The sequence below is a fragment of the Nylanderia fulva genome, unplaced genomic scaffold (genome assembly GCF_048542155.1).
Source record: "Nylanderia fulva isolate GAGA-0341 unplaced genomic scaffold, ASM4854215v1 Scaffold23, whole genome shotgun sequence".
In the NCBI taxonomy this organism is placed as follows: Eukaryota; Metazoa; Arthropoda; class Insecta; order Hymenoptera; family Formicidae; genus Nylanderia; species Nylanderia fulva.
The window spans coordinates 435,484-462,636 of NW_028190293.1; the positions used below are offsets into that span (position 1 = coordinate 435,484).

The 27,153-nt window shown below is 38.1% G+C and overlaps 2 protein-coding genes across 3 annotated transcripts in view; both read left to right on the forward strand.

The window, feature by feature from the left end:
• The window catches only part of qless (decaprenyl diphosphate synthase subunit 1 qless), a 37,637-nt gene extending 34,078 nt beyond the window's left edge, over nt 1-3,559 (forward strand). The window contains exons 5-8 of the mRNA XM_029306159.2: nt 705-794; nt 961-1,092; nt 1,183-1,377; nt 1,727-3,559. Coding sequence (XP_029161992.2) covers nt 705-794; nt 961-1,092; nt 1,183-1,377; nt 1,727-1,948 — 639 coding nt within the window. The 3' untranslated portion in view covers nt 1,949-3,559. The remainder of the gene's footprint in view (nt 1-704; nt 795-960; nt 1,093-1,182; nt 1,378-1,726) is intronic.
• Nucleotides 3,560-4,282: 723 nt separating this feature from the next.
• On the forward strand, nt 4,283-12,775 carry LOC114933519 (dnaJ homolog subfamily C member 9). 2 transcript variants are annotated; one of them, XM_029306148.2, is made up of 4 exons: nt 4,283-4,490; nt 4,592-4,906; nt 5,146-5,312; nt 12,088-12,775. In XM_029306148.2, the coding sequence occupies exons 1-4, from the start codon at nt 4,397-4,399 to the stop codon at nt 12,328-12,330; spliced, it is 819 nt and encodes a 272-aa protein (XP_029161981.1). In that variant the 5' UTR covers nt 4,283-4,396; the 3' UTR covers nt 12,331-12,775. The 2 variants fall into 2 exon arrangements, with proteins under 2 accessions (XP_029161981.1, XP_085339165.1); XM_085483039.1 differs by lacking the exons at nt 4,283-4,490; nt 4,592-4,906; nt 5,146-5,312 and adding an exon at nt 6,493-9,070 and having other exon boundaries at nt 12,088-12,154.
• Nucleotides 12,776-27,153: the final 14,378 nt, after the last annotated feature.

Sequence of the window (27,153 nt, forward strand, 5' to 3'; positions counted from 1 at the left end):
TATGAGGAAATTTAGAAATCAACGCGTGTGACACACAATAGACCGCGATCATTAAGAGCCGTCGAGGTGTTGCGGTTTCGACGACGTTCGCTCGTTATAGACGATGTGTTCATCAACGACGAGGCCCGATTACCACAAGACCTAAAGCACCGAAAACTGCGAATGCGTGTACGTCCATTTTTTCGCTCCGTTATGATATCAAAATTTCCAACATTACGTCCATTTGATGATTTCTTTTTAATCAATGCGCTTATCGACATACGTACAGAACTAAAACGAGTTGGGTTGAAGATATAACGCGTTCTTGGAGCCGTTTGGCTTCGAGATTTAAAGAATGTCCAGTGAAAGGAAATGGACTAGATTATAATCGCGGAGAACCGGACGTGTCGACTTTGTTAACATAATAAATGACCGCGCGAAATCCGCGTTGAATCCGAGTTTTGCGTCACGCTTCATATCTGCTGCGATTAAACATTGGCGAGGAATGTCTGTTAATAGTCATGGCATATGTGAAATTCAGGATAATATTATTGGAAAGATTGCTGCGACAGAGATATCAAATATTTATATAAAACTGCTCAAATGAATCATATCTAATATCCTATAATTGCAATGCAGGATATACTTTAGCACTTGATGAAAAATTAATTACGGAGACCAATTGTTTTTTGAATAAAGAAATAATCGATTGTTTTTGTTCTCAGGTGGCCATGACGGGAGATTACATCTTAGCAGTTGCCTGTATGATGATTTCCAAACTTCAAAATGATGACGTGAGCGTCGCAATCAGTCAGGTAAAGTATTAAATTGAGCATAAATTTTTTGTATACCTTATGACCTTCTATTTCCTCCTTTTCTCTTCCTCGAACAAAAGATGCGAATTAAATTGCGATTCAAATTATATAATCAAAATTACAATGGAAGAACGCAGCGTTTAAAGCAGATTACATTACTTCGTAGATAGTAGCTGATTTGGTGCAAGGAGAATTTATGCAGCTTGGTGCGAAAGAAACGGAAAACGAAAGGTTTGCGCATTATCTCACGAAAACCTATCGAAAAACGGCGAGTTTAATCGCCAATTGCAGTAAAGCGGTAAGCCTGTATTATATGTATATAAAATCGCATGCTAAATGATGAATTGCCGGAGATCTCTGTAAACGATTTGAAATTTTCTCATCTCAGGTCGCTATACTTGCCGAGGTTGACGATCACATGATAGAAATGGCCTTCCAGTACGGCAGGAACGTTGGCTTGGCGTTTCAATTGGTGGACGACCTTCTGGATTTCGTTGCTTCTTCGGAGGCCTTGGGTAAACCCACTGCCACTGATCTCAAGCTCGGATTAGCGACAGCCCCGGTGCTTTTTGCTTGCGAAGGGGTCAGTAAATCATTATAGAGTGTCCCATAGGAAAATACTCAAACTAATTAGCTGTCATTTTTTTCAAACAAAAGTTGTGTTGAAAACAGGAAAGTCTACAGTTTTTAATGGCACTTTTTTCATTACTTTTTTCTAATAAAATAAACTGGTATACAAACATTTTATTTATAGCCACTAAAAACTGTAGACTTTTCTCTTCTCAACACAATTTTTTTTTTTCAATAACTGCATGCATTAAAAATGACAGCTGATTAGTTTCAGCATTTTCCTATAGGACATATCCTGCATTTATATCGAGAACGATTTTTTTCAACGTCAGAATCTTAATCGATTACTTGAACTGTTGCAGTATCCGGAATTAAACGCGATGATTATGCGTCGTTTCCAAGAACACGGTGACGTCGAGAAGGCTTTCGAATTGGTGCACAAGTCTAATGGCCTCGAACAGACAAGATTTTTGGCGAAAAAACATTGCATAGAAGCTAACAAGATCATACAATCCTTCGCTAAGAGCCCTTATCAAAAGGCTCTCAGCATTATGGCTGATTTGGTTATCAATCGTATGAAATAGCACTGCCAGAATGAAGAACTTAGAACTGGGAGATGGGAAGGGGGAAGAATTTCGATTTTATAATTATTTATATAATTGTGGTGAGAGATAAAACGGCTAGGAAGCTCATTTTTGTCTCGATTTGTATCAATCAAATACGAGGATTGCATCGAAGAAGAATTTTTCTCAATATTATATTATTAGCCGGATGATTTATTGTGTAATTATATATATATATGTAATTATATAATATATATATTTATATATATTATATATATATATGTATATATATATATATATATATATATATATATATATATATATTATGTTATATATATTATATATCGTTATAAATAGTTTATGCGTGACATTACCTGAAATTTTTCATAAAACATGATTAAATAAGGGGAAACTAGTTTTATATCGCTCTAATTCATGGTGGTGTAACGATGCGCGATTGAGAGCGTCAGTGCGTGGATCAATCGCATTGCCGTCCCAAGTTCATACCTCATCCGAAAAAAAAACAAGGAGGGTAGGAAGAGCGTTACGTAATCACTAAAGTACTTCTGTCTTTTTCAGAGGACTTTATTGACGCGCGGATTTAGGTTGTCTGGAAAAACGCAGAAAATGTATTTTATAACAAAGTGCCTAGGCATATAACGTTCGTTGGATCTATGAGGAAGGAAAATACGTATTACCTGATTTTATGAATCGCGTTAGCCGATCATAATATAATGTAAATAAAATCTAGACCTTAATGATATTATATTAGCATTGATAATCCTTTTTACGGAACTTCTTTTATGCATGCATTTTTCATCACGCATATCAAGATTTATATTCGGCTTTTGAGAAAAATAGTAATGCGCAAAATCAAATCGCTCCGTCAAAATCTAATAAAAATTGTGTTAAAATATGCCAGAGAATTTACCTGCATCAAAGAAGTATAATCACACTTTATCTTAACACTATATATGTATAGAACCATGCAAAAACAAAGTAAAAATTTGAAAAAACATACATGTGTAATAGTAGCAGACATACAGAATTAACATTACAATAAGTTGTTTTTGGTCCATATCATGATCGACAATTAGGTTCTCTCAGCGAATATGTATTTTTGATAAAGTCAAACAACTTTTTCGACACTGAATAAAATTGTAAAATTAAATAATAAGGGAATGCCAATACTAATTTTTATCGACAGCTCAATTTGAAATTTTGCTGACAAAATGATGCGAAGAATATTTGCCAAAGAAGACAATTCAGTCTTTATTCGTTTCTCTCGCAAATTAATTTAGCAAAAATTAATTTTGGTCTGTCGTAATTAATATATGTTTTTTTTTTGTTTTTTTTTGTTTTTTTTACATAAGTTTATAATAAGAATGCATCACGAATCGCGAACGAATTAAAGTTGTTTACTTATATGTTTTAACAGTAACGATAAAAAATAGAACCATCTTTGTTAAATTTTTGCTATATAAGTGAAACCGCTCAAAATATCATTTATTATTGAATATGTAAGTTTCAATGTGTCTAATGTACAATAATTTATATTTATGAGAAGGATTAATGTATATATATACATAATTATCGTAATGTTACAGAATACAATAAATCATTAACTGACAAGCACATGCAATTATGATCAAATATAGATTTATAGTAGCATGTAAGCGCAAATGACTGAACAAAAAAGGAGCCGATCTCCATCATATCTTTTATAATATTTGTTAAAAAATATTTAAATTTATCAGTAATGCGCACAAAAATTGTTTCAATGAACAAAGTATATATATATTTAAATAAATATAAAAAAAACTCTAACAAAACATTAGCTATCGAAATAAAGAGGAAGAGGGAAGCAAATTCATGAATGATATGATGATTATAATAAATATTGTAAATTTATTTGTTAGATTTTTTTAAATTGCACAAGACACTTTGATATATTTATTATAATTTATTTAGTTTTCAATTTTAAACTAAAAATTATATGTAAAATTTATTAATATTTTTATTAATTATTGATGTGTGTTAAATATTAAATCTTAATTTGACAAAATAAATTTATACTAAAATAATGTAGTAAAACCTAACAATAAGTATAAGACAGTCAAAATTCAAACTAAAAGCTAATTAAAAAATAAACTTATCCTTATTTATATTTTTTGACAGATAGAATTGCGTTCGGAAATCCTACTTGTAAAGTAACACAGCATTTAATTGACCAATCAAGACAGAAAAAGCAAATTTTTTCTATGTTCCGATTGGTCGATAAAAGCTGCTCTACTCTATAGATAGGATTTTCGAACGCCCCTAGATGTCGTTCTCGACCGAGTAATTTGAATTTGTTTGTGTGCGTCCCCGATCCAACATCCAACACAACGCGCGAAAGTTCTTCACGTTGTCTTTTAATCTGTCAATTTCAAGAAAAATTTCCTGTAAATCCGTCGCAAATCCGCCGACATGGCGAGTTTATTGGACTTGTGCGAGCAATATTTCGGCGCCCGTAATTTTTATGATGTATTGAAGATTTCAAAAAACGCGAATGACAAGCAGGGTAAGCGAACGTTTCTTCTTAACCTCGAAGTCTCAACTAGACTCCAAGCTTTTCATCTCTCAATCCTTATAATAACAACATTTATTATTTTGCGACACTAGTGAAGAAGGCTTATCACAAACTGTCCTTACTCGTACATCCGGATCGAGTCGAAGAAAGTATCAAGGCCGAAGCAACCGAGAAGTTCAAAGTCTTAGGTAGAATACATTCCATTCTCAGCGACAATGATAAACGCAAAATTTACGACGAATCCGGACAATACGATGAGGAAAGCGAAGAGGTTGTTATGCGCAATTGGGCAGATTATTGGAGATCCTTGTTTAAACCAATCACTGTCGAAGATATCAATAATTATGAGAAGAATTACAAGGGATCGGAGACGGAGATAAAGGATCTTAAAAGGGCATATATAGACAGTAAGTTATTTGAATTGTATACAAGACATTTCAAAATCATTGCCTGTTTTCTATCACATGAGTTTTATTATTTTCAAAATAATTTTTAACAAAATTAATTTGATGTATTTCTGTAAAGAAAATTTTCTTCGCATTATACTGTATTCTCTTCTTTAGATTTATTAAATATATTAATATATTATAATATTGATATTAATATATTATATGAATATATATTTATACAATTGTATTTATTCTAGGCAAAGGAGATATGGATTATATCCTGGAAGCTGTTCCGTTTACAAATTGTGATGAAGAACCAAGACTGTACGCTATAATTGAAGATTTGATCAAGAATGATGAAGTCCCAGAATATAAGGCTTTCACTAACGAGAATGACAAGAAAAAACTGCGCAGGAAAAGAAAGGTAAGATAGCAAACATAATTTTCCTATTTTGTTCAAAATATTTAAAAGATTACATTGCTTCTAAATAATAAAAAAAGAAGAAAAGTAATAGAGGACAATTCAAGTCTCGTAACAATTATTTATTTGTCGCAGAGACATCTGTGTAGAGAATATATTTTATTTTAACAATTATAATCGTTAGAAAACGATATTTGCAAACTAGAAAATTATATATAAAGTGTAAGTGATTGAATCAGGAATCGAGCCTAAATCTTTCACTTTCAATATTGCTCTTACCACTATTCAAATCTCACCATCAGAAAATTCTAAAAATTATATTTGTTTATATCCTTATTTTATTTCTTAATAAATTATTTCATAATATTTTTCACATCACATATAGGTTCACAAACATTGATTTGATACTCATGACAGGAAGCAAAATTAATTAGAATATAAATATAAATGTTAATAAAAATTGATGAAATAACAATAACAACAATGTTAGATGTTGTTAACCTACTTAACATCTGTATGAGCAATTGAATGATTAGATTTATTAGATATATTTAGATGCTTATTGTTAGAGAAAATAGAGAGAGAGAGAGAGAGAGAGAAATGTCAACAGATACGATAGCATCTCAGGAACAAATGTGTGTCTAATATAATAATCTTACAAACAAAAAATTATTATATATTTTACTCTCTTATTTATTATAACTCTCTTAAATCTTGTTGGAAGTAATTTATTTTTGTCAGTTTTTTTCCCCAAAAAAATAGAGATATAAAAAACGAATAGATCATTTTTAATTCAATATCACAATGAAGAAGATTTATGAATTTATTATAAAAATACAAATATTTATAGAATTTTGCAGTTCAATTTGTACATATGTTATTATAAAATAAATCTTCCTCTTTGCAAATCATAATTGACAGTTTATTTAATTTTTTTTTAATTTTATATTTTATATTTATAAATTTACTAAAATATTTCAAGATCATAGCAAACAGTTTTCGCATATTATGTAATATGCAAAACATCAAGTTATCGCGAAACGTTATCGCACAAATTTTTTTTCCCACGTTTATTATACACTACTCACATATCGATTTCTAGTCATGGTCGACCGCGAGAAATTGTAGCGCGAATTTTAAATGACTTTAGCACTCTCTTCATTATTGCTAAATGTCACTTGAATAGTGTTTTAATGCCCCGCCACTCTATTTTCAAGCTTCTCTATTTTTACCAATAGACTGTACAGAGCTTGATGGGTGGAAGGTAGTAGGAGAAATAGCGGCATGAGTCTAGGAGGGGAAGGTCTAGTAAATAAGTAACCTACGAATGAGAACTGCTTCAGTCCGCGTTACAATTAGTTCGGCCGTTAATCGGAAAATATACGGACGAAAGAGAAATTCGCGATGACTGTCGCAAATTTTGTTCCGTTCAAATATCGAGATTAAATGCGAGAAACCACCATCGTGGTCTTGTTTATTTTTAATTGACGGAACAAATTCTATCGTTCTCTCTTGTAATACCTCTATACACTCGAAAAATGAAGAATAGTGTCGCAATTGTAGCGTTAATTGCCCTGTTGATTACGTTTGTCGACGATGTTGCTGCATCGTGCAGACAAATCGCGAACGAAGAGATGCTGGAGTATGTTTGCGAAGGTGGCCAATCCAACGATTTGACTACTGTACCTGAAACGACCGAGAAATTACGTATCACCAGGATGCCGATCGGCAGAATAACCGCTACCACGTTCTCCAAGTTTGGCGGAAATCTATGGGTGTTGAGTTGCTCGCATTGCGAGATCACTGATATCGATGAGGATGCATTTCGACGACTCGTCAATCTTCAGCAACTCAGCTTAGACAGCAATCATCTGACTACAGTGAAGGCATCATGGTTTCAGGGTCTTGACTATCTGACGTATCTTGATCTCAATTACAACAATATACACAATATCGAAGACGATGTCTACAGAAATTTACCGAATCTCGTGGACTTTAGAATCTCGGGAAATCGACTGCGCTGCCTGAATGTTAACGAAATGTCGCACCTTAAGGATTTGAAGCGCATATTTCTCGGCGAGAATTCCGAATTTGCTTGTCCGCACGCTGTGAGTAGGTTTCTTGAGAATCGAGGTATCAGTTTCGAGCCAGATCCTGAATGGAGAAGACTCGCCAGCGACACGATAGACGTTCCGTCGAGCTACGCGAAGGAAGATCATAGAACTCTGTCTCCTGACAACAGATCGGAACAGCCGAAAATACCTTATACACCTTCGAAAGAAGGAACGTTTTATCCGGACCATCATGCAGACCATCGTTCGCGTCACAGAAGACCAACCACCACTATGCGACCGACAACGTCCACACAACGCAATGATATACCGCGGGTGGTACCCCCGGTTACAAGACCTTCTCCATCAGATTCACCCTCGCGGCAGATGATGCCGTATCCACACTCGACGCCAGAAACACTGCCAGTACCGCCAGTACCGCCCACAGAATGGAGACCCTCGGAAGATATCAGGATGATAGGAACCACCGACCACGAACCATCACAAACGAACCAACACGCCTCAGTCTATCAACCGACAGTTCCGACATACGAAACGACGCCTTTATCGAGAGATCCCGTCTTGGATAGATTGCGAGTATCGGCTGTAGAATCAACATCCTCCACACAGGATGATTACGAAACAACTGATAGATCATCTCAGGTGGGACACACCCAAAAATATCCGCTATACGATGCAACATCTAATGATCGAGAAAGAATACCCGACGGATACGTTCAAGTGACGCGTCATGGCGATTCAGACGTGGTTACTGTCGGCTCTTGGTCCACCGACTACTCGAATCAATATCCTTGGACGCAACACGAATACTCTCGCCCTCCTACCGAGAGCATCGACAGATCACCGCCTTCGTGGCCCGCAAACACGCCAAATCTTCAAACAACGCCATATTACGCAGGATACGATCCGCGTAAAATAATCGTCGAGGAATCAGCGAACATCATCGACAATGTTCCAATTGTCACCGATCCCGTTGATCAAGCACTCAATCAATGGGAGACCACGACGAAGCTGCATCATTACGTCAGACCTTCGGTACCCTCATCTCCTGGATTAATATCTTCACCTCCGGTGTATCCGAACGTGTTTTATCCAACTTCTTATGAAGAACCAATGGTGACCGAAAATCCGCCATTAGAGGATTATCGGGAGACGACTGTAAACGATCCCATGACTACAGAGGAGCCGTCATCTCCGTGTCCGGATAGAAATTCAGCAAATTCCTCGAGAATGCAATCGTACATCGTCGCATTAGCGATGTCCATAATTGTCACCGTCTTTGGACACGTCATCGCGAAGGGATTTTAAGTCTCGTGCGCGTCCCTCTTGCCTCCAATCGGATTGGATCGAAACGAATTGTTTTATGAGATAAATTCCATACAATTAACTATACCGCGCGAGAAATAATGAGATTGACATTTTGTTGCCGATCTACAACAAATAATCTACATTATTTAAAATTTAAACGTTGCGTTGTGCCACGGAAAAACCTGAGCGCGCATTTATATATATTTAGCGTTAGAATTTTTCTCCCCCACATATATATATATAGCTATCGAGTACCTGCTTAAGGAAGCTTCATAGAACTACTAACCAGACGCAGATCTATTATCAAGAGCGCAGTCGAGACATCTTCTTTGCTCTGGAACTCTTAGCTCCGGAAACGGCAGAGCTAGCTGAACCTCATGTGTAGGTATCGTGCGATCGAGGGATGTAAAAGGAAAAACTCTGTTTAATTTTTTTAATAGAGTTAATCTGTCATTATCTATACCGATTATTTGTACAACTATTTAATATCATATAAAATTGTTTTTTCCTGTTAAGTTTAAAGCAGACTCTTTATAAAAGCAAAAAAAAAAGGTTTTTCATTTTTTTATAGCAAGCTAATAGCGCATTTTTATCTAGAATAATTTAATTTATAATTGTACATCAGTTTTTATGAGGACCGAAAAACTTAACACTTTAGTATTTATGAAGTTAAAATTTAATTTTAATAAAAAAACTTTTTATAAAGAATTATAAAATAGTAAAACTTGATTTTAATATACCAATTTTAGACAGTTTAAATATTCAATAATGTGAAGACTTTTGAATTTTAGTTAGCTTTCTTCAGACTTGACAGACTGAAAAATTTCGCTCATTCCCTAACTTTCGATCAATTGGCACGAGTTGAACAAACTTTTGTTTTAAATATGTTCTCCCAGAGAAAATCAAAGGAAATTATTGTTTATCGGTGAAACTAAACTTAGCAAATCTTTGATCTGCAAATCGTGTTTGTTTCTCGGAATCAACTCGAGACGTAGTAAAGAGACGTCTAAATATCCGAAATGTCCGCCAAGTAGGGAAGCCAATAGTGCGGCGTGTCGGTTACCAAGATTTTAATTGCGATAAACTGGCGGCCCGACCCTCATTCGTCGTGGTAATGAAATAATTACTAATGTCATCGTCCAATCGTCGCGCCTGTTACGTAACGACCTTGTTACGACGAACCCGGCTCGACATTGTAGAGAAAACGTACACGTTAAATATACACTCGAAGACGTTCACTCCGACTTCACAGTCAAGTTCGCAGCTTCCTCCATCGCGTCGTTCCTCATGCAACAGGTGCATCTCTCAGCGACGAGAGGAGATCTCTCGCGCGAAGATCGTGGCGAGTTAGCCTTGAATAATCATTGAATGCGTCCGTTATAATGAACGAGCGTTTATCTTCGGTTAAATCAAATGCAGCCTGCATGCACACATGCTTCTCTGAGAAGTGCCGCTTTGTCAATTCTCCATGAGATTCCATACCGATGATGACACGATGTTATTTAATACCACTTCGCACCATCCGTGACACATTCGACGGATTCGCCGTCAATTATTTAATGCGATTTCCTTAGGTTTGTGACGCGATTCCGATCAATAGATATAAACCCTCAAGTATATCGCAAGGTCGCGAAAAATGTTTTCGCCTTCAACTTCGCCTGCTAAGAAATGTGTATGCATGTGTCAACTAAGGTGGTACTTGACACGCGACATTGTAGCTGAAAATACAACACGCGCTTTTCCTGCTTCGCTCTTATTTAAATTTGGATGATAGGTCTTTAAATAATTTCAAGATTACTCGACACGGATGAAACATTAGATATTAAAATTTTAAACAAATATTTGATACATCTCTATTTATCGAGGTGGAGTCATTAAGTTTTATTCAATAGATAAGAGATCTCTCTTTATATTGGGAAACTGATTAATTTCGATTGTATAATCAAACCGATAAATGCCTCATCCCGTGACTTGGTGCAGTCAGAATTTCGTGAAGCGTTGTGTAATGCACCGGCATTAGGCAGCCAGTTAGACGTACTTGCCAGAAATTATAAATAACGGAATTTCTTCAGCGGCGGATTATAGAGTAGGTCACGCGCGATATGAAGCGTCATCGACGCTTGTGCGCTTCGGATAGTCGGCACTGCTGAAAAAGCCTGCGGAATGTCCACCTGCGGAAAATCTATGGAAAATTGCAAAAATGTTGGGCGAACGAAATTCCATAAAGGAAAGAGTTCCGGATACCAATGTACCTTATATTGAGAAAAAGAGAAAAAGGCGCACTTTATCGGACTTTGCTACGATGAACTTGACTTATTTACATAACATCGCGTTTGGTCGAGAGGAATCAAGTGGAGATTGTGGCTTTAAAAATTAAAAGAGCTTACTAAATAAGTATTTGCATTATTGACTTATTTAGTTAATTTATTTATCGGAAGCCCGTAATTTATGCATTCAGTATTCGCTGAATATCAATTTATTTCGAAAATGTTTTTAGCAATATATTATAATATTTTAAATGCGTTATAATATTTTTGTCAATAATATTATATTATTCTGTACACGCTCGTAGATTTCTAAATTTGTCATTTTTTTTCATCATTTTAAACATTTCTTTATCCAGAAAATAGTATAAAGTTGGAAACAGTTAAAACTATTATACAATTTTACAGGGATATTTGTAAATGTAAAAATTGTCATTTTAAATCTCCAATCTTTCAGCAAAGATCAAAGCTCGAAAATAAAATAATATTAATAATTTTGATGGCTACATATTTTTTTCCTAATATTACAGTCTAACTTTGAAATTAGAAACATAATGACACTTTTCATCCTGTTATTCCAATCGAGCTTCTTGAAATGGAGGGGAGTAAATGCGTGAATATTATATTTTGAATAAACCTCTTGTTAGAGCAAGCTGCCAATGTAAATGTTGTTATAGACAGATCATAACACATATTGCTGACACGAGCATATACTGACACTATCTTCTAAGTTTATCCGAGTCGTACTTCATAAGCAATGCATATCCGACTACTTGAGTCATTAATAAAATCGATGACCCTACTTTTTCAACGTTAAGGTCAGCAAGAAAAACTCGCCTCTCTCAACTCGAACATGAATCTCGCGTGCATTTAATACTCTCGATGCAGATTTCGGAAATAGAATAATGCGTAGATCGCGTTTTCGCTCTTATTACACGAGCGGACTGTAATCAATCTCGTTAACAGGAACATGCTTGTACTTCAAGAGCATTATCTAATTTGAAAATCTATTCCTTCCTGCCACGAGCCTGGATTGAATTATCTATTTAAATTAAACGTACTCTCTTAGCCGGACTGTGTAAACAGTCATTGGCTTTCGGTGTTAATTGCTTTGATTCACTTGTTTGATTGCAGTGGGCTAAGGAGGCAGCGGAAGCTGAACGTTTGGAGAAGATGCTAAAGCTGGAAAATGAGGAAAATGCGGCCACGAACGATCTCGCGTTAGTGATTCAAAATCGTAACAAAGCTCGCGCCAGTCAATCGGACAGTTTCTTCGATTCGTTAATTGAGAAATACGCAAAGAGCACTGAAAAAACGACGAAGAGAAAGGCTGCACCCGCAAAGAAAACTACAAGAAAAATTAAAAAGAAAGCCTAGAGATAAATTAGCGCCGAAACACCTGTCTGTTTTTACTTTATCTTCAAAAAAGTCTCAATTTCTAAATTTTAATCGCAAAGCACGAATTTGCTATAAATTTCTACATAATAATGGACAGTATAATTTTTCTAAATATAAGCCCACCAAGACTGCGTAAAAATGCCAATAAACTAAACAGACTAATCTGCTTGGTTTAATGTCATTGCGTCAATTAATCGCGCGTATACTGCGACATAAATGAAATTATATAGAATCAAGACTTTTTTTTAAATGTGTATGTATAACAACGTAGATACAAAATTGTTACTTAATTAATTAAATATAATACGATATAAATTAATAAATGCGATGCAATTGTATTTTATGAAAACTAAGAATTTCTGTAATTAATTTAAAATTTTATAGAATGTGTGAAATAGAAAAATAGAAAATCTCCTTTTTAATATCTCCCTTTGTAACTTCTTTGATCTATCTTCTAAGTTTTTCAACGATAAGAATAAAAAGACGAAGAAATAAGTAAAATATACTTTAAATATATAAATATAATATAAATCACTGTAATGAATTCTAAAACAATCAATAATTGTATTATTATTATAAATATTTATTTTGAAGTAACCTAATTTATTATAGTGAATGGTTTTAAAAAATCGATAATTACTTTTTTCGTCCAAATAAAATTTGTAAGGGCGTTACTATTGCAGTTTCCGAAAAAAAAAGAACAAGAGCAATATTAAAAATAACATGTTACTTTCAAATCCTAATTTATGTAATTTTAACAAAATGTATTTATGCATAAAAAATTTGTTCATTTTATTTACAGAAAAAATATATGAATTTAATTCTAACGAAAAAACTGATGAAACATTTATTGAATCATTTTCAGCATCTTTCCAAACTTTAAGATTTAACGCGACGATGTGATTATATTTTTACATTATCAAAAATTATAAAAAATTTTCTACATATAAAATCGATTATTTTATATGTACAACAATCTCTCTCTCTCTCGGATTATAAAACTTTCGTACGACAAATTTTTCAATTTTTTAAATAAAATAAAATAAAAATATCTCGGGAAAGGAAAAAATTTATTGATTTCCAAAGAGTAATTTTTTTAGATTCATCATTTCTAAATTTATTTATGTTTAGACAAAAATCCAAAGTAGAAATTCGAACTATCAATAAATTAGAATTAATTCATTTTGTCTCTTTCGATTCCAGTCATAGAAACAAAGGAATTTTCATGCAGTTTTATTGAACAAAATAGGATAAATTTTTAAAATAAAATATATATATATATATATAAATTCCATAAGATATTCGCAAGTGGAAAATAATGTTCCGCGAATGCTTTTTATTAAGTTTTGATTAATATTAGTATTTAATGATACAAAATATGTATAACAAATTATAATTTTTTTTAATTTCTTTTTTCTCTCTGCAATTTATTCGAAATTTTATAATATATTTTTAAATATTTTAAAATATATTTTTTTTATTTTGACTCAATCGAAAGTGAACTAGATAGGAATTTTTGTTCATAAATTCTGACGCAAAGGTTTATCAAGTGTTTTGAAAACGCAAAACTTCTATGAATAGAATGTTAATCAAAGCTTTCTTAGATATTCTAAACGATTAATCGTTGCACCACATACTTGGCACTTTGCCAGTATTTGCCATCTTAAACGCGTTTATAGACAACGCATCCGTCTCGGTCCGGACATTGATGGAAACGATGACCCTTCTTGTAAAATTTATGTCTGCTACATTGCAAAGTTTATCTCTGATCATTCGCATATTTTACACGTGTAAATATTTGATAATTTTGAATTTTAGTGCGCAGTATATTTTACAAATAAAATAATACATAATTAATTACTGCTTTTAAGAAACTTATTCATCTTTCATAATGTTGTTGAATTATAAAAGTCTCGAGATCTCTCTTACATTCCGTAAAAAAATAACTATTTTATATTAAAAAAAAAAAAGAAAAGTATTATCTTTCATGTGCATGGAAATTGCATATATTACCGAAAAAAGATTATATATAATTTCTACATCTTATACTGTGTATAAAAAAGAGATTGCGCCAAAAGTATTTTCTCGTCTTATGAGTGACCTGACTTATCGATGTTAGGCAAAATGAACATTCAGTGATCTGTAAAATATTATACCCTTTTGATCAATAACCGCGCTGATTCTTTGATTTTTAACTAAATTTTTAACGAAATTATTCAATTAATTATATATTTAAGACAATTGAATATATATTTAATTAAATTTTATTAAATAATTTGTGTATTATTTACACATATAGAAATAAAACATGTTAAATATTTTATGTGATATACGTTAATCATAAAATATATATATATATATTACGTCATTATTAATATTGAAAAATAATTACATTAAATTTTTATATATCATACATTTAAGATTACACATATTTATAATAAAAAAAGTGTTTGCAAAATTAATTAAATATTAAAAATATTGGAAAAATGCATGTTTTCAATCATCTGCATGCTCGAATGCTTTAATGCTTATTGTTAGGTAGCACTACCTTAGCATCATCAATAACGAACATGGGCGGTGTATTGGTCCAGGCTGTTAGTCACACAATTTGTGAAAGGCGAAAGGAAGGGAAACAACAGAGGATGGCAAGAAATAGGGAGAGGGCACACACTCTCGTCAGGACACCTACTCTCCTGCTTTCGCGAGTCTCGTGTTTGATAGCTCGAGATGGTGGCGACTACGATGTTGTGGTACTTTCCAATCGGTGTTGGTAGAGATGGTATGTACACTGAGTGAGCATCATGAGAGTGGCCACCTCGTATGGTCAGTCTCATATTACGTCTGGACTGGCTGGAGCGACAACACAGTACACATCGGGTGACACAATTTCCCCAAAAGCAAAGCCTCCTCTTTTATTCATTTTTCACAAACCTCAATCCAGTAATTTAAGGGATCTTGATTTCCATCACTTTTTATTATTTTTCAATTTAATATATTCTAAATGTATTAAACCATCTGTTTCCGATCATGGAATCAGGAAAGTATGAGGGTTCTACGTTCAAAATTTAAAATACAGTTCGTTTATTCGAGGCTTCTCTTCAATCAGTCTGTGTATTTAATAAAAAAATCTATTCTAAAAGAAGTCTGTTGCTGCATCGTCAAATTATTACGTTGCATATTTAGTCAAATGTTTAATTCGAAAGACGTTCATAGGACATCCTAAGTATGTTCGGATGCTGTTAGAGAAATAATGATTTATTATACTGATTTTTAGTAATAAAATCTTCTCTTGTCGCATATTTTATTATATTTTTAATGTCTTGGAATAAATGAGGAACGTGAACTTCTCATTTTGAACGAGACACCCGTTGTGTATGAGATCGACGCACACTTTGACAGAACCACGTATGTGTAACCGTCTTATTATGGATATGTGGTGCAAACATAGGTATAGCAAAGTGTAAACCATTATTATTTTTAGCCAGACATGTAATAGAAGGCCGGATTAAAGTTTACGAAAGAACAGAGTAACACAATAACCGCGGTGTAACTGGAATCATATTTTTTTTTTTTCGTCCCCTTAAACAGCAATTATATCACGACCCATTGGCGATTGTGCCGGGTATTCCCACAGAGTTATACGCAACACTAAAGCCCGCTCGTAATCGAATAAAACGGATGAGTCATATAGGTATATCGCGAGGGAACAAACGTTTCGCCATATTATGAAACGATCGGAGAAGCGTCTCGGAAAGCTTTCGAGCCGCAACAAATATTCTTATTGTACGTTTAATTGCATCTCGTTCCGCGTGTACACGCGTTATGGTCTTTAGTTCATTTATAGATCGATAAATCTATATACACATCAAAATTGATGAAACGAGCGAGGTCTAGAAGAGACGCGACGTGCATGTCTGACATTTGACGGTCTTTCAAACATCGTATATACGTTTGAAGTAAAGAAACACGTTTTACAACGATTCGCGGTTGCCGTTATTTCACGCTAATTAAGAATCGTAGGTATATCAAATATATAAAAAAAAAAAAAAAAAGGAGTTAATGTAATGAGGCAGATGTAACGTGTGCTGTCGCGGAAAGACTGACTCGTAAATCATCAGCAGCGCTTGCTCGCGGGTTGAATAGAGAATTTCCCCTTTTTTCACATGACTTTTGTCGGTTAAACCGCAGAAATGGAAAACGCGCAATCACCGCGTGGTGGCATTTAGGCGAGGGTTAGGCTCATAAAACTGTAACCTATTTCCGTTTGTAACCGCACTACTATCTATACCTCTCGGCTAATGCATCGGCAATGCGCATCTCGTTAAATGCACACGGAGAAAGGTCGAGGCGAAAGATGACAACGTGCACTTTAGCCTATGACATGCTTTTATCTCTCTGATCTTTTCAGAATTCTCCATTAAGATAAACTAGAAATAAGATAAACCATATATAATATCGCTGTCTCTTCCTCCTATCGACAAAAGACAGAATAAGGAAGAGCTTTGATATAGAAAAAAAAAAAAACGAAGAAGCGCACATAATGGCCTAAACATCGGGAACCACATTTGCGCGTCTGTTAACGCAGTATTATTTCCAAGAGCATATATATACGTACTGCGGAATTCACCCCATTGAAGCCGCATGCACCGAGGCGGCGGGAAGGAAAGCGAAGAGGAAAATTAAGGCGGCGGGGTTGCAACTGCATGATAGAGAGCGAGAGAAGACACTGTTGCACCGAGGAAAGCACGGTGGAGCGAGGAGAGACCACGGTGGTTGTATAGCCGAGAGACGGTAGTGGAGGCGAAGAAGGAGCAGAAGAGGATGGTGGAGGAACCGTGCGCTGGTGGAGGAGAAGGGAAGAACGACATTCCAGAAGGCGGCGGCGGCGGTGGTTCTCGTGGGAAACCAAAGAGAGAGAGAGAGAGATCTCGTCTCGGGGAGGAGAGGTTGTATGCGGGCCTTAAGGCACCGTTCTCATCTCCGGACGTGTGACAAGATCACGGAGAAGGCTTCTGCCGAAGCCGCGCCGCGCGAAAGTCGCCGAATTTAGAGAGAAATCCAGCATTCGCGCAAGCGAGCCAATTTCTCACCCTAAATCTACCCTTTCTTCATTCGCACCAAATCTGTGAATAGCTGCGAGATCAATTTTCATATTAATTCAAATACACTTTTGTACGAGAGCTCGCATACCAATTCTCGAATAAATATTTAAATCTGTGAATCGAAACTTTAGAATTGAAAACATTTAGCGATTCGTTAACTTTCTTTCTTCCTTTGTTACCCTTATTGTTATTATTATAAGTTGAGATATTACTTGTTTCATTCTTAGAATTATTTTATATATTTTCTTTATAAAATAAACTAATTATCTTCAAAAAGAATGTTTAAAATAAAAACGCGCTCCTTTAAAATTAAAAAAGTAAATGCTATTATATTAAATACTGGTTGTTGAATAATACATATAGGATAAATAAAGAATATGAACAAATCAATATTCGCAGAATCAAGCAACAACGTTTAAGAGATGCACTAATGTAATGCGACTAGAAGACAATGACGTTGGACCTATTTGTAGCAATAGAGACGATGACGAAACACATGAACTTTCACACTCCCATCTTTTGTTTAGTTTCACATCAGCACAATCGCTGTATCATATACTCACGAGATATCGTTGCAACAGTAAGTGCAGTGACAGAGCGTAATTCGATACCGCGTATTGTTAATATTGATAACCCCGTCCGCGATCGCGATAAAGAAAACCACCCCCTATAAAAGAAACGCTTAGCGATGACAAATCGGGTAACAATAATCCCGACTGTAATCCAATGACGAGAGATTCCTTGCACAACAGAAGAGATGATTAGATATTAATTTCATTAATATCTGCTCCCTCGATATTATTCAATCAGTGATAGTTTTTTTTTCCCGTTCACCGACGCGATTTAGCATAAAGACACCAGGACCTGCTACACCAGGGTTCTGTGAGTCGGCCCTTAGGGCGAATCCGCGCAAGGTCTCGAGCAACTGCTTCCCAGTCGAACGAACGAGTCAAGAGGAGATAATGGCACGTTCACGAGGCGTCGAATCATTACCAACAATCAAACTCTATTTGCGTCGCGGCGTTTGCGATAAAAGGAATGTCCCGTAAGAAGAGGCGAAGAAGAGAATTTCCCTCTCGGTTCTTCGATTTTTTTTTTTTTTTTTTTTTTATTGAAAAGTCAACAAGAAATTGACGAAAAACACGGGTATATAAACAAATTTCAGCAACTTAAATAATCTCGAAATCTTGTAGATGTGAAGATAAATAATAGAATACATGTTACATAAATGAGATGAACATGGCCCTACTTTAAATTTATCTATAGATGAAAGATGAAATTATAACATGTTTCATCTAAAATTTTCAATGCGTCATTTGACAGACGATTTTTGATATGTATATATAGTTTTCCTGCCCTAATTAAAATACGCTGATAATGTAACGAGTACATAATTTGGAGAAACCTTTCTTTTATCTCAGATAAAAATGAAGATAATATATATCTTAGTAATTTAAATGAAGAGAAGAAGAAGAGCAATTACCCCATCTAGATTATTATATCCAGATAAAAGAATAAGACACTGAATCCCGTTCAATATCTTGAAGATATTATTTTACAATTGCAATTTTCCTATTTCTTTTTTATATCATCGATAATGATTCTCATTAACTTTGCTATATTATGAGAAAAAATTATCTCGCCGACATAAAACGATGTAAAATAGCGTCAACTAATCATCATTTTAAAAGTATCGGACAGCTTGAGATATATATGTATCATACTTCGCTCATCGATCATCTTCGCACGAGCGGAAGCGGTGATATTAGTCGCAAGACGAGTTTCTTGAAGAAAACTTCCGGTATTTACTCGTTTTTCCGCGTGAGAAATTGCTCGTTCGTAAACATGGAGATATATATATACCTTGAATTTCCGTCAACAATCTTCTTATCGCGTTCGCCTAATATACGCGTCGAGACTTGGTTTATATACGGGGCAATAAAGCGCTTCATTATTATTATTATTATTATTATTACCAGTGTCGTAAGTCGTAAGTCAGCGCGAGAGCTCCGCCTACGTGTAGCAATTACGGCGATAATCGCACACGACGTCATCACCGTCGAGATGACGTGCAAGCGCACCTGATCTCTCGTTCAAAGATAGTGTAATCGGCGAGACAAGGCGGAAAAATCTCCAACACAATCCGTCGCAATTGATGGAATTAGCCGTAGAAAGTTTAGCAAATGTCATTGCACACACTCTGACTGAATATCCAAAAATCCCTCCGATCGACGCAAAGCGATGACGCGTTACAGACGTCCCGAGAAACACCCTGTATAAGGGTACAGTGGAAGGGCGAGAGCGGGTATGGCAGCGAGATGAGAAGAAAAAGGAGGGAAGAAGGTGGAGAGTTAATTGAATCCGAGCAGCGTATAAGTGGAATGGCCTATTCCTCCTTTGGCTCGCTCCTCTTATTCTTCTTTCTTCCCGCGTACCTCTCCTCCCTCACTCCCCCTCATCCCCCGTCGCGGCCCTCCCCCACGGCTCCTCGCGCCGTCCTTCGCAGCTCCTTGTACCCTCTTCGGTCAGGGTACCAAGGAGGATCGGTGGAAGGACGCCAAAGAGGTTCCGGAGAGAGAAAAAGAAAGAGAGAGGGAGAAGGAAGCATTCCTTTGTCTCTGCGCGCACGGATCTAGATCATATATAGCATATAATGTGCGGAGGCAAAAGCGCGATATGCGTGTGCAACGCACGAACCTTGCACATACACGTGCGCTTTCAAAGGGTCCTGCCGCGATATTCCCTCTGGCCATCCCGAGGCGGTTCTTGTCTCGGACGATATACTCGGTATGAGTTACGTCCGCGTTAATTCGATTTGTCTCGCGTACGTTATACCCACGGCTACAATTATCATCCGAGAGAGGCCTGCGAGAAGTCGGGTCAGAAAGAGAGAGGATATTCCTTTCCTCGTACTGTATTGTACAATATGGATTTTATTGAGTCTCTCTCTAGCAGGAAACCCTCCCGATTGTTTAAAGGATATTAATATACCGTTCAAAGATCTTATGTTAGTGTGAAATAAAGGAGTATACCAAATTGGAAAAATTTGGTGGTGCGAAACCAATCGTTAAAGCATGAAGAAATCTAATCGAAATCGAATAGACACTGTCAATGACGAGGGAGACAGAAATAGGGGACCATTCGCGAATAGTACGTTATTCTATTACCAAAGTAAGACTGTATGGTAAATGGTCACTACCGCCACAAGACACATCGAACCAATTTTCTGATTTTTGACAAGGATCCACTCTTTTAGCCATTCGATTGGTTCTTCATATTTTACCTCATACTGGATCTGCGTAATGTATCCTGACAATTAGTTTTGTGTACCACAAAATTTTCTCAATTTGGCGTATTCCTTCGATACGTCTTTTCCGCAAGGCAAACTCAGGCAGTTTGCATCGAGTAGCTCTTTTGTCACCGACTTGACAATGATAGGACACGTGCCGACCGCCAACGGCCACTCGTTGACACCCCTCGCAATACGCGCCGGGTGTATTTGCGTACCCCAAAATAGCTCCGGTCCTCCCTGGAGACCGGCAGGAGAGAATGGCGGAGAGGAGACCGACGAGGAAGATGAAAAGAGGGAGAGGAGAGAACGGACGACGCGGTGTATACCGCAAAACCAGTTCGTTGGTGAGTAAACAAAAAACGAGAAGGGGCCAACGCCGCGCGGCGCGGCGCGGCGCGGTGCGGCCTCGTTGTACTCTGCGAAGGGGGAGAGAATCGCTGCTTTATTGCTAATTCGAAGACATTCGCCCGGCAGAAATGAAACTTTATAGTCCGCCCGCAGGCCAGGAGGAGCCCTGCGTATCCACGCGAAGACCCACGTGGACTAAAACGCGCAGCTATGTTCCTAGTCGGATGAAAGAAAACAAAGTCTTGAAAAATCAAAGAACATACGTCGATGTGCATGTCTTTGAAACGCATCGCAAGACCAGTCTGCGCAGTTAAAGCATCATTGATAAAGCTTTACAACGTAAAAGGCTGGCAAAGCCAATGTGTTGAGATCTGTGCTAAACGCGATATATTCAAGATTCTTGAATTTATGCGCAGTTAATATGAAGCAGCTTCTCTCGCGCAGAGAGAAAGGACACGAATTTTAATTCTCGGACATTCTTACATCTTATAAATTTTTGTCTTATAACTCGGGATAGAATAATTCAGCGTATAAATGTGCCGTGTAAAATATATATTGTCCAATGCTCTCAACGTGTCGAGGAACCGAGGAGCTGAAGAACCTGCGGCGCGATATCGACGAGACGACGAATCGCAGCGGGTGGCTTACATCGTGAGAATCTTCGGACTTCCCGTAGCGTCGAAGCTCGTTACATCTCATTACGTCCGACGAGTACATAAGAACGCGGCGATACACGTTGTAACGATCGCTCTCGCCCTCGAGACTTGCTGCATATTAATTTTTAATCCGTACCGCGCGAGAGAAAACTCGTATGTAGACATATGTACTTTGTATATTAAAGATTGCTAGGAACGTTCTATAAAATTAAGCATAGCGATACGTGTAATCGTGTGTAAAGATAAAAGAGATCGAACACCCTGCGCGGCAGCTGTGTAAAGTGTCGTGATTGCACATTGCTAATACAGGTAGGTAGGTAGGAAGGTGGGTAGGTGGGTAGGTAGGTAGATAGGTAGGTAGGTAGGTAGGTAGATAGGTAGGTAGGTAGATAGGTGCCAACGTGGACAGAGAGAAGGAAGAAAGGGAGAGGAATGCCTGTCGAGGTAGCGGGAGATGCGCGTCAGGGGCCCGTCCTCCCCCTAATTGACAAATTGGAATCTTATTAGAAGCCCGTGATGCCGGTAGAGACCGACAGAAGGCGGGAGGGGTAGAGGGGCGCCGCGCCTACGGGTTGCGAGAGAAGGAAGGTGAGAAAAAACAGAGAGTCGGAGAGAGGGATACCTGTGTGTGCGGAGGGTGCTGTGAAAGACGAGGAGAATGAGAGACATAATGCGCGGACGGCACGATACTAACAGGTTGTACGGCCCACGGTGGAACGGAGAGAAGTACCTTACGTTCGGCCTGCCGGCCGGCAGGCGAATGCCACCCAGGAAGCGTTCGCGCGTGCGCGATCTGTGTGGCCTCGGCGCGATCCGACCACCGGGCCCAACCGAGGACGCACGAGCCCGGCCGAGGTGACGCGAGGATGCCCGAAGCCGACGTGTGCTGGCCCACCCGGTAGAGCGCGCGCGTGCCGCGTCCTGTGTGGTCCCCGTGGGCCTCTGTGGGCCTGTGGACCTCTCGCTTCCCTCTTCTCTCGTCTCTTCGCGGGCCTTCTTCTACCCCACCCTACCGCGACCCTTCTGTGTGCTCGCTACTCCTCTAGATATGCGCTCTCGCTCCCTGAGACGGCTACGTGCGCGCCACTCTCCTTCTCACTTCCTCGTCGCTTTTTCTCCCTTGCACCTCTCTAGCGCTTTCGCGTCGTCCACACCGTCTCTTATACCCTCTGCCCGGGCTGCGAAGATGAGGTGGTTCCGAGGAAGAGAGGCGGGAGATGCTGAAGAACAGTGGCGCGAGTATCGAGGGACATAGAAAACTCTCTCCGCGATACAATTGCCATTAAAATTTATCGTGAAAGAGCGGCGATGTATATATATTGTATAATATCGAATGTACATGCAACATTTCTCATTATAGATTATATGGTAACTGTAGACGCATAATTACGAAGAAATATGATCGATGAGTCATCGGGAGAACTAAGGAAAGGTGAAAGTTTGGAAGAAGAATGATGATTTATAATTTATACAAGAGTAAAGCTAATAGAGAATAATTTAGAAGGAAAGATATTTTATGGTAAGCAGAGGAACATCTTCCTAGACACGTTTTTCCATCTTCTATCTCCGATTACTCATCAGGAGTTATCGCAATCAGCTGATAATATTCACAAAATCGCGCCGACACAAAAAAAAGCAAGGAGGCTACTTAGAATTCCATCTACGTCAATGGTTGAAGAAGCGAGATGAGGTAGTAAGCCCGCTTGACTCGTTCCACCTCTTCTTTCCCGCTTCTCGGTTTCCTTCGCACGGCTTGACTCGACCACGTGCTAACTTACGAGCTACGATCGCTGTACCCTTCCACGTTTTCTCCTCTTTCTCTCTTTCTCTTTCTCTCCTACATTCCATCCGGCTTTCTTTCTCTTCCTCTCGCCCATCTTCCTGCTGGGTTCCTCGTCCCATAGCTGCTGCCCTCGCGTCGTATCGTTTTTTCGCTCCCCTCAGGACCACTCTAGATTATTAATCCACCAGCGAGAGAGGATCCGTGACGTTCGCAGAGAAAATTATGGGCTGAGAGCGCGGTCAAGGTGCTGCTACGTTAACAAGCGTTAGCGCGGAACGTAGAGGGAGGATAGCGGCTTCACGAAGATACGAGATCGCGTTCTCGTCAAGAAACTGGGGGCCTTGCCGCGGAGATCACACACTGCAATCTCGATCAAAACTGATATCCGGTGACGTGGTTTGTTCCGCGAACTCTTCGACCAAAGCGAGAACTTTCGAGTGCCTCGAAACACGGGAATTATTTGCGATCCTCGCGAGAGCGGCCTGATCCATGATGTTAAAGTTACACACAATGTAAGACGAATTATAAGAGTCCCGCGTCCGAAAAAAAGTAGCGTGCTATATAAAAAGTGCTGCGCCACTTCACGTTATAATGCACTGTGAAGATTCAATTATCGCGAACGAGATATCTTCCCGCGCGCGGAATTCTCTCTCTTTCCGAAATAGATTCCGAATCTCTTTCTGGCAAACAATACGCCAGAAAGACAACTCTTTTTTATCACACTTATGTTTCACCCGAGTAGAGATGTAAAAAAAATATACTTGATAGAAAAAAAACTAATATCAAAACAAAACTAAAATTGTGAATAATATTTTTTCACGTGTAAAATGTAAATGATAGCCTTCCACCTTCGGAATTTGGTTTGTATGAACGAAGCAGATATTGAAAGCAAATGAGACAAAGCGGCGGAAAGAGAAGGAAAGTGATAGCGCGCTAGACAGAGATGAAATAAAAGGATGAGAGAAAAGAAAGATAAGGAAGAGAGAGAGAGAGAGAGAGAAGAGAGAGAAAGAGGTCGGCAGGGTTCAAAGAGCCGACACAGTGGTTAAAGAGCCTTCTTCCTCTCTCCATCTCGACACGCACAAGTACAAGACGCAACCTTTCGAGCTGAACAGAAGGGTGGGAGAGCAGTGTTCTCGCTTTTTTTCTTACAGCCTTTCTCTCTCTCTCTCTCTCCCTTCTTTCTTCCTTTCCTCTCACATCGGCGCAGCAAATTTATTTCACGTTCCTGCCTTTTCTGGACCTTTCACAATATTTGGCCACGCTTTAGCATCCGATACCGACAGACACCGGTCACCAAAAGATATGGCTTTGAGCCATTCGTGATGGATGGTTCGCTCTTCAGACTGCCACGAACCACGGCTGTTTTCTCTTTTCTCTTTCTACTTCTATCTCTATTTATCTATCGTTGGTTCCTCAGCTTTCTTCTCTACAGACGAAATCCAGGGCCGCTTAGTTTTGAGACACGCGAGATGTTAAAATCAAAATTGTGACACGCGTACACGAAACACGTAAATCGCAAATTAGAACTTTGATTCCAAAACAAAATGGTATTCTCTCTCTTTCGACATAAATTTCCGTAAGAAATTCCCACGAGATAAATCTTTGCCCATCCTAAATTTATCGATCGTCTACCGACCATTTCATGGCGCGACACGCGAGACTATCGAACGTTGAAGAAGTACTCTACAGCGCGTATCGCTGCGAAAGTATATAGTCGTCCGGGGGACCAAGCCGTCCCTGGAACGACGGACCCTTCAGCCCCGGGACCGTTCTCCACCGCGTGTTCGTGCAGGTATATAAATTCTAGTGCTATTATTGGGGTTTGCGCCTTCTCTCACAAGGCCCTCTGGACCCCACGGCGGCCTCTTTGAGCTACTCTTTTCGCCTCTCTCGCTCTCGGTGCCCTTTCGCTCCCGCTTATCGTTCTCGACCTCCGTCCTGGACCCCTCAGCATCGCCGTCTCATCTCCTTCTCCTCTTCCTCGTCCGTCGCCGCCGCCGCCGTCGTCCTCCGTTCCGTCTCTCTCTCTCGTCAGTTATGCCGCACCGCCCCTATGTCCTGTTTGTTTTTCCTCGCGTCGTCTTCCGTTTGCTAAACGCACCTTAAATTACGCGGCCGATGATAAATATTTGAGCCGTCCATTACACGAAAAGACCCAACTCGGACCGTCGTTCGGACCAACGTTACCCTCCTCTCTTGCTCGACATTAGGGATCCTCGGGGATATCGTGTTACCTCGAAAAGGAGACAGCTGAGTTGTACATCGGCGATGCACCGATGATGGTAATGGGCCACGTTTCGTCAATAGAAATTTGCGGGATGAAGAAGAATTTTCGGTCTGTTGCAGCTTGACATGGGCAACAAAGATTCCGAAGAAGTCGATCGCATCGGAGGTTTTAAGTTAGGACGCGTTCGATTAAATTTTGGATTTTTCATGTTTATTTGAAGATTACGCGTTACAAGGGAATTCTATTCCTATATATAAAGTAAAGCAACGTTGAAAAATTCTCTATGAGAAAATTGAAATTGTGAAAGGTATAGGGTATGTTCACGATAAGAATCGTACGCGCTATCGCAGGATCTATCGAATATCGGTCCATACGTATATTTATATATGAGCTGCAATCCTTATCGTAGCTTAGAGATTTGACGAATAGACGCAATAAAAACGGATCGATAGTCGTGGTATTTTTTCATCGACCGGAGTCGAATATCACGGGTCCAGCGCGACAGAGAGGAATCTTAATCACGTTGAAGAGGACCACCGACAATTCTCTCTTCGTCCACTTATATATTTTCTCACGAGATGCAACGATTTCTCTTTCTCTCTCTCTTATACTTGCGCCGTTACTCGCACCTCTCTCGATATATAGCGGAATTTTATTTTCGATCCGCGTTCTCTCTCTCTCTCTCTCTCGCCGCGAGATTCAAAGTGCCTCGTAACAGGATTATGAAATGTTCCGGAGTAGCGTTCCGCGCGGATGTTTACAGCTCGCGAATACTCGTTACCTTTTATTACCGCCAAGTTTCAGCGATTTCTGGCATCGGGCCCCGCGTTAACGAGCGACATTTTATATTTTCATCGGGCCGTAATTCTCCCTCTTTCTTCGCGCAGGGTGTCGCGTACAGTTGCGACTATTTTGTATTTCCGGGGATACCGAGGGAAAGTCGAGTGAGGAAAATCGAGTTCACGACACCCATGATAAGTATTGTGGACTCTATATAGAACAACGGATTTGCCTTTTAACGAATATCGTGGATTTATCTCTGATACGGAGATTCGCTGCTTCTTGTATCTATGAAGAATGTTTTTATCTTATTTGGGTATTTTAGATGTTATATGTTTTTTCCAAGAAATTCGAAATTGATTTCCACTTGATAAGATTTTAAATATTCATCCAAATTTCTTCTTTCGTCATGTATACCAGAACTGAATTTATATTTTCATCCCCCATTTTCTCACGTTCATAGATCTAAAGAGTTTCAACAAATTTCATAAAATCGAGCTTTGAATTTGTATTTCAAAAATAAGCAATAAATATACAGTTTCCTACTTCCAAAAAAATTAATTTTACTTTCGAAAAAAAGCTAATTTTACATATAAAGTATCAAGGAGCGG

What these genes read in the sequence shown, in the direction of transcription:
- LOC114933519 (XM_085483039.1), top strand. Translation starts at nt 6,848, where the DNA reads ATGAAGAATAGTGTCGCAATTGTAGCGTTAATTGCCCTGTTGATTACG.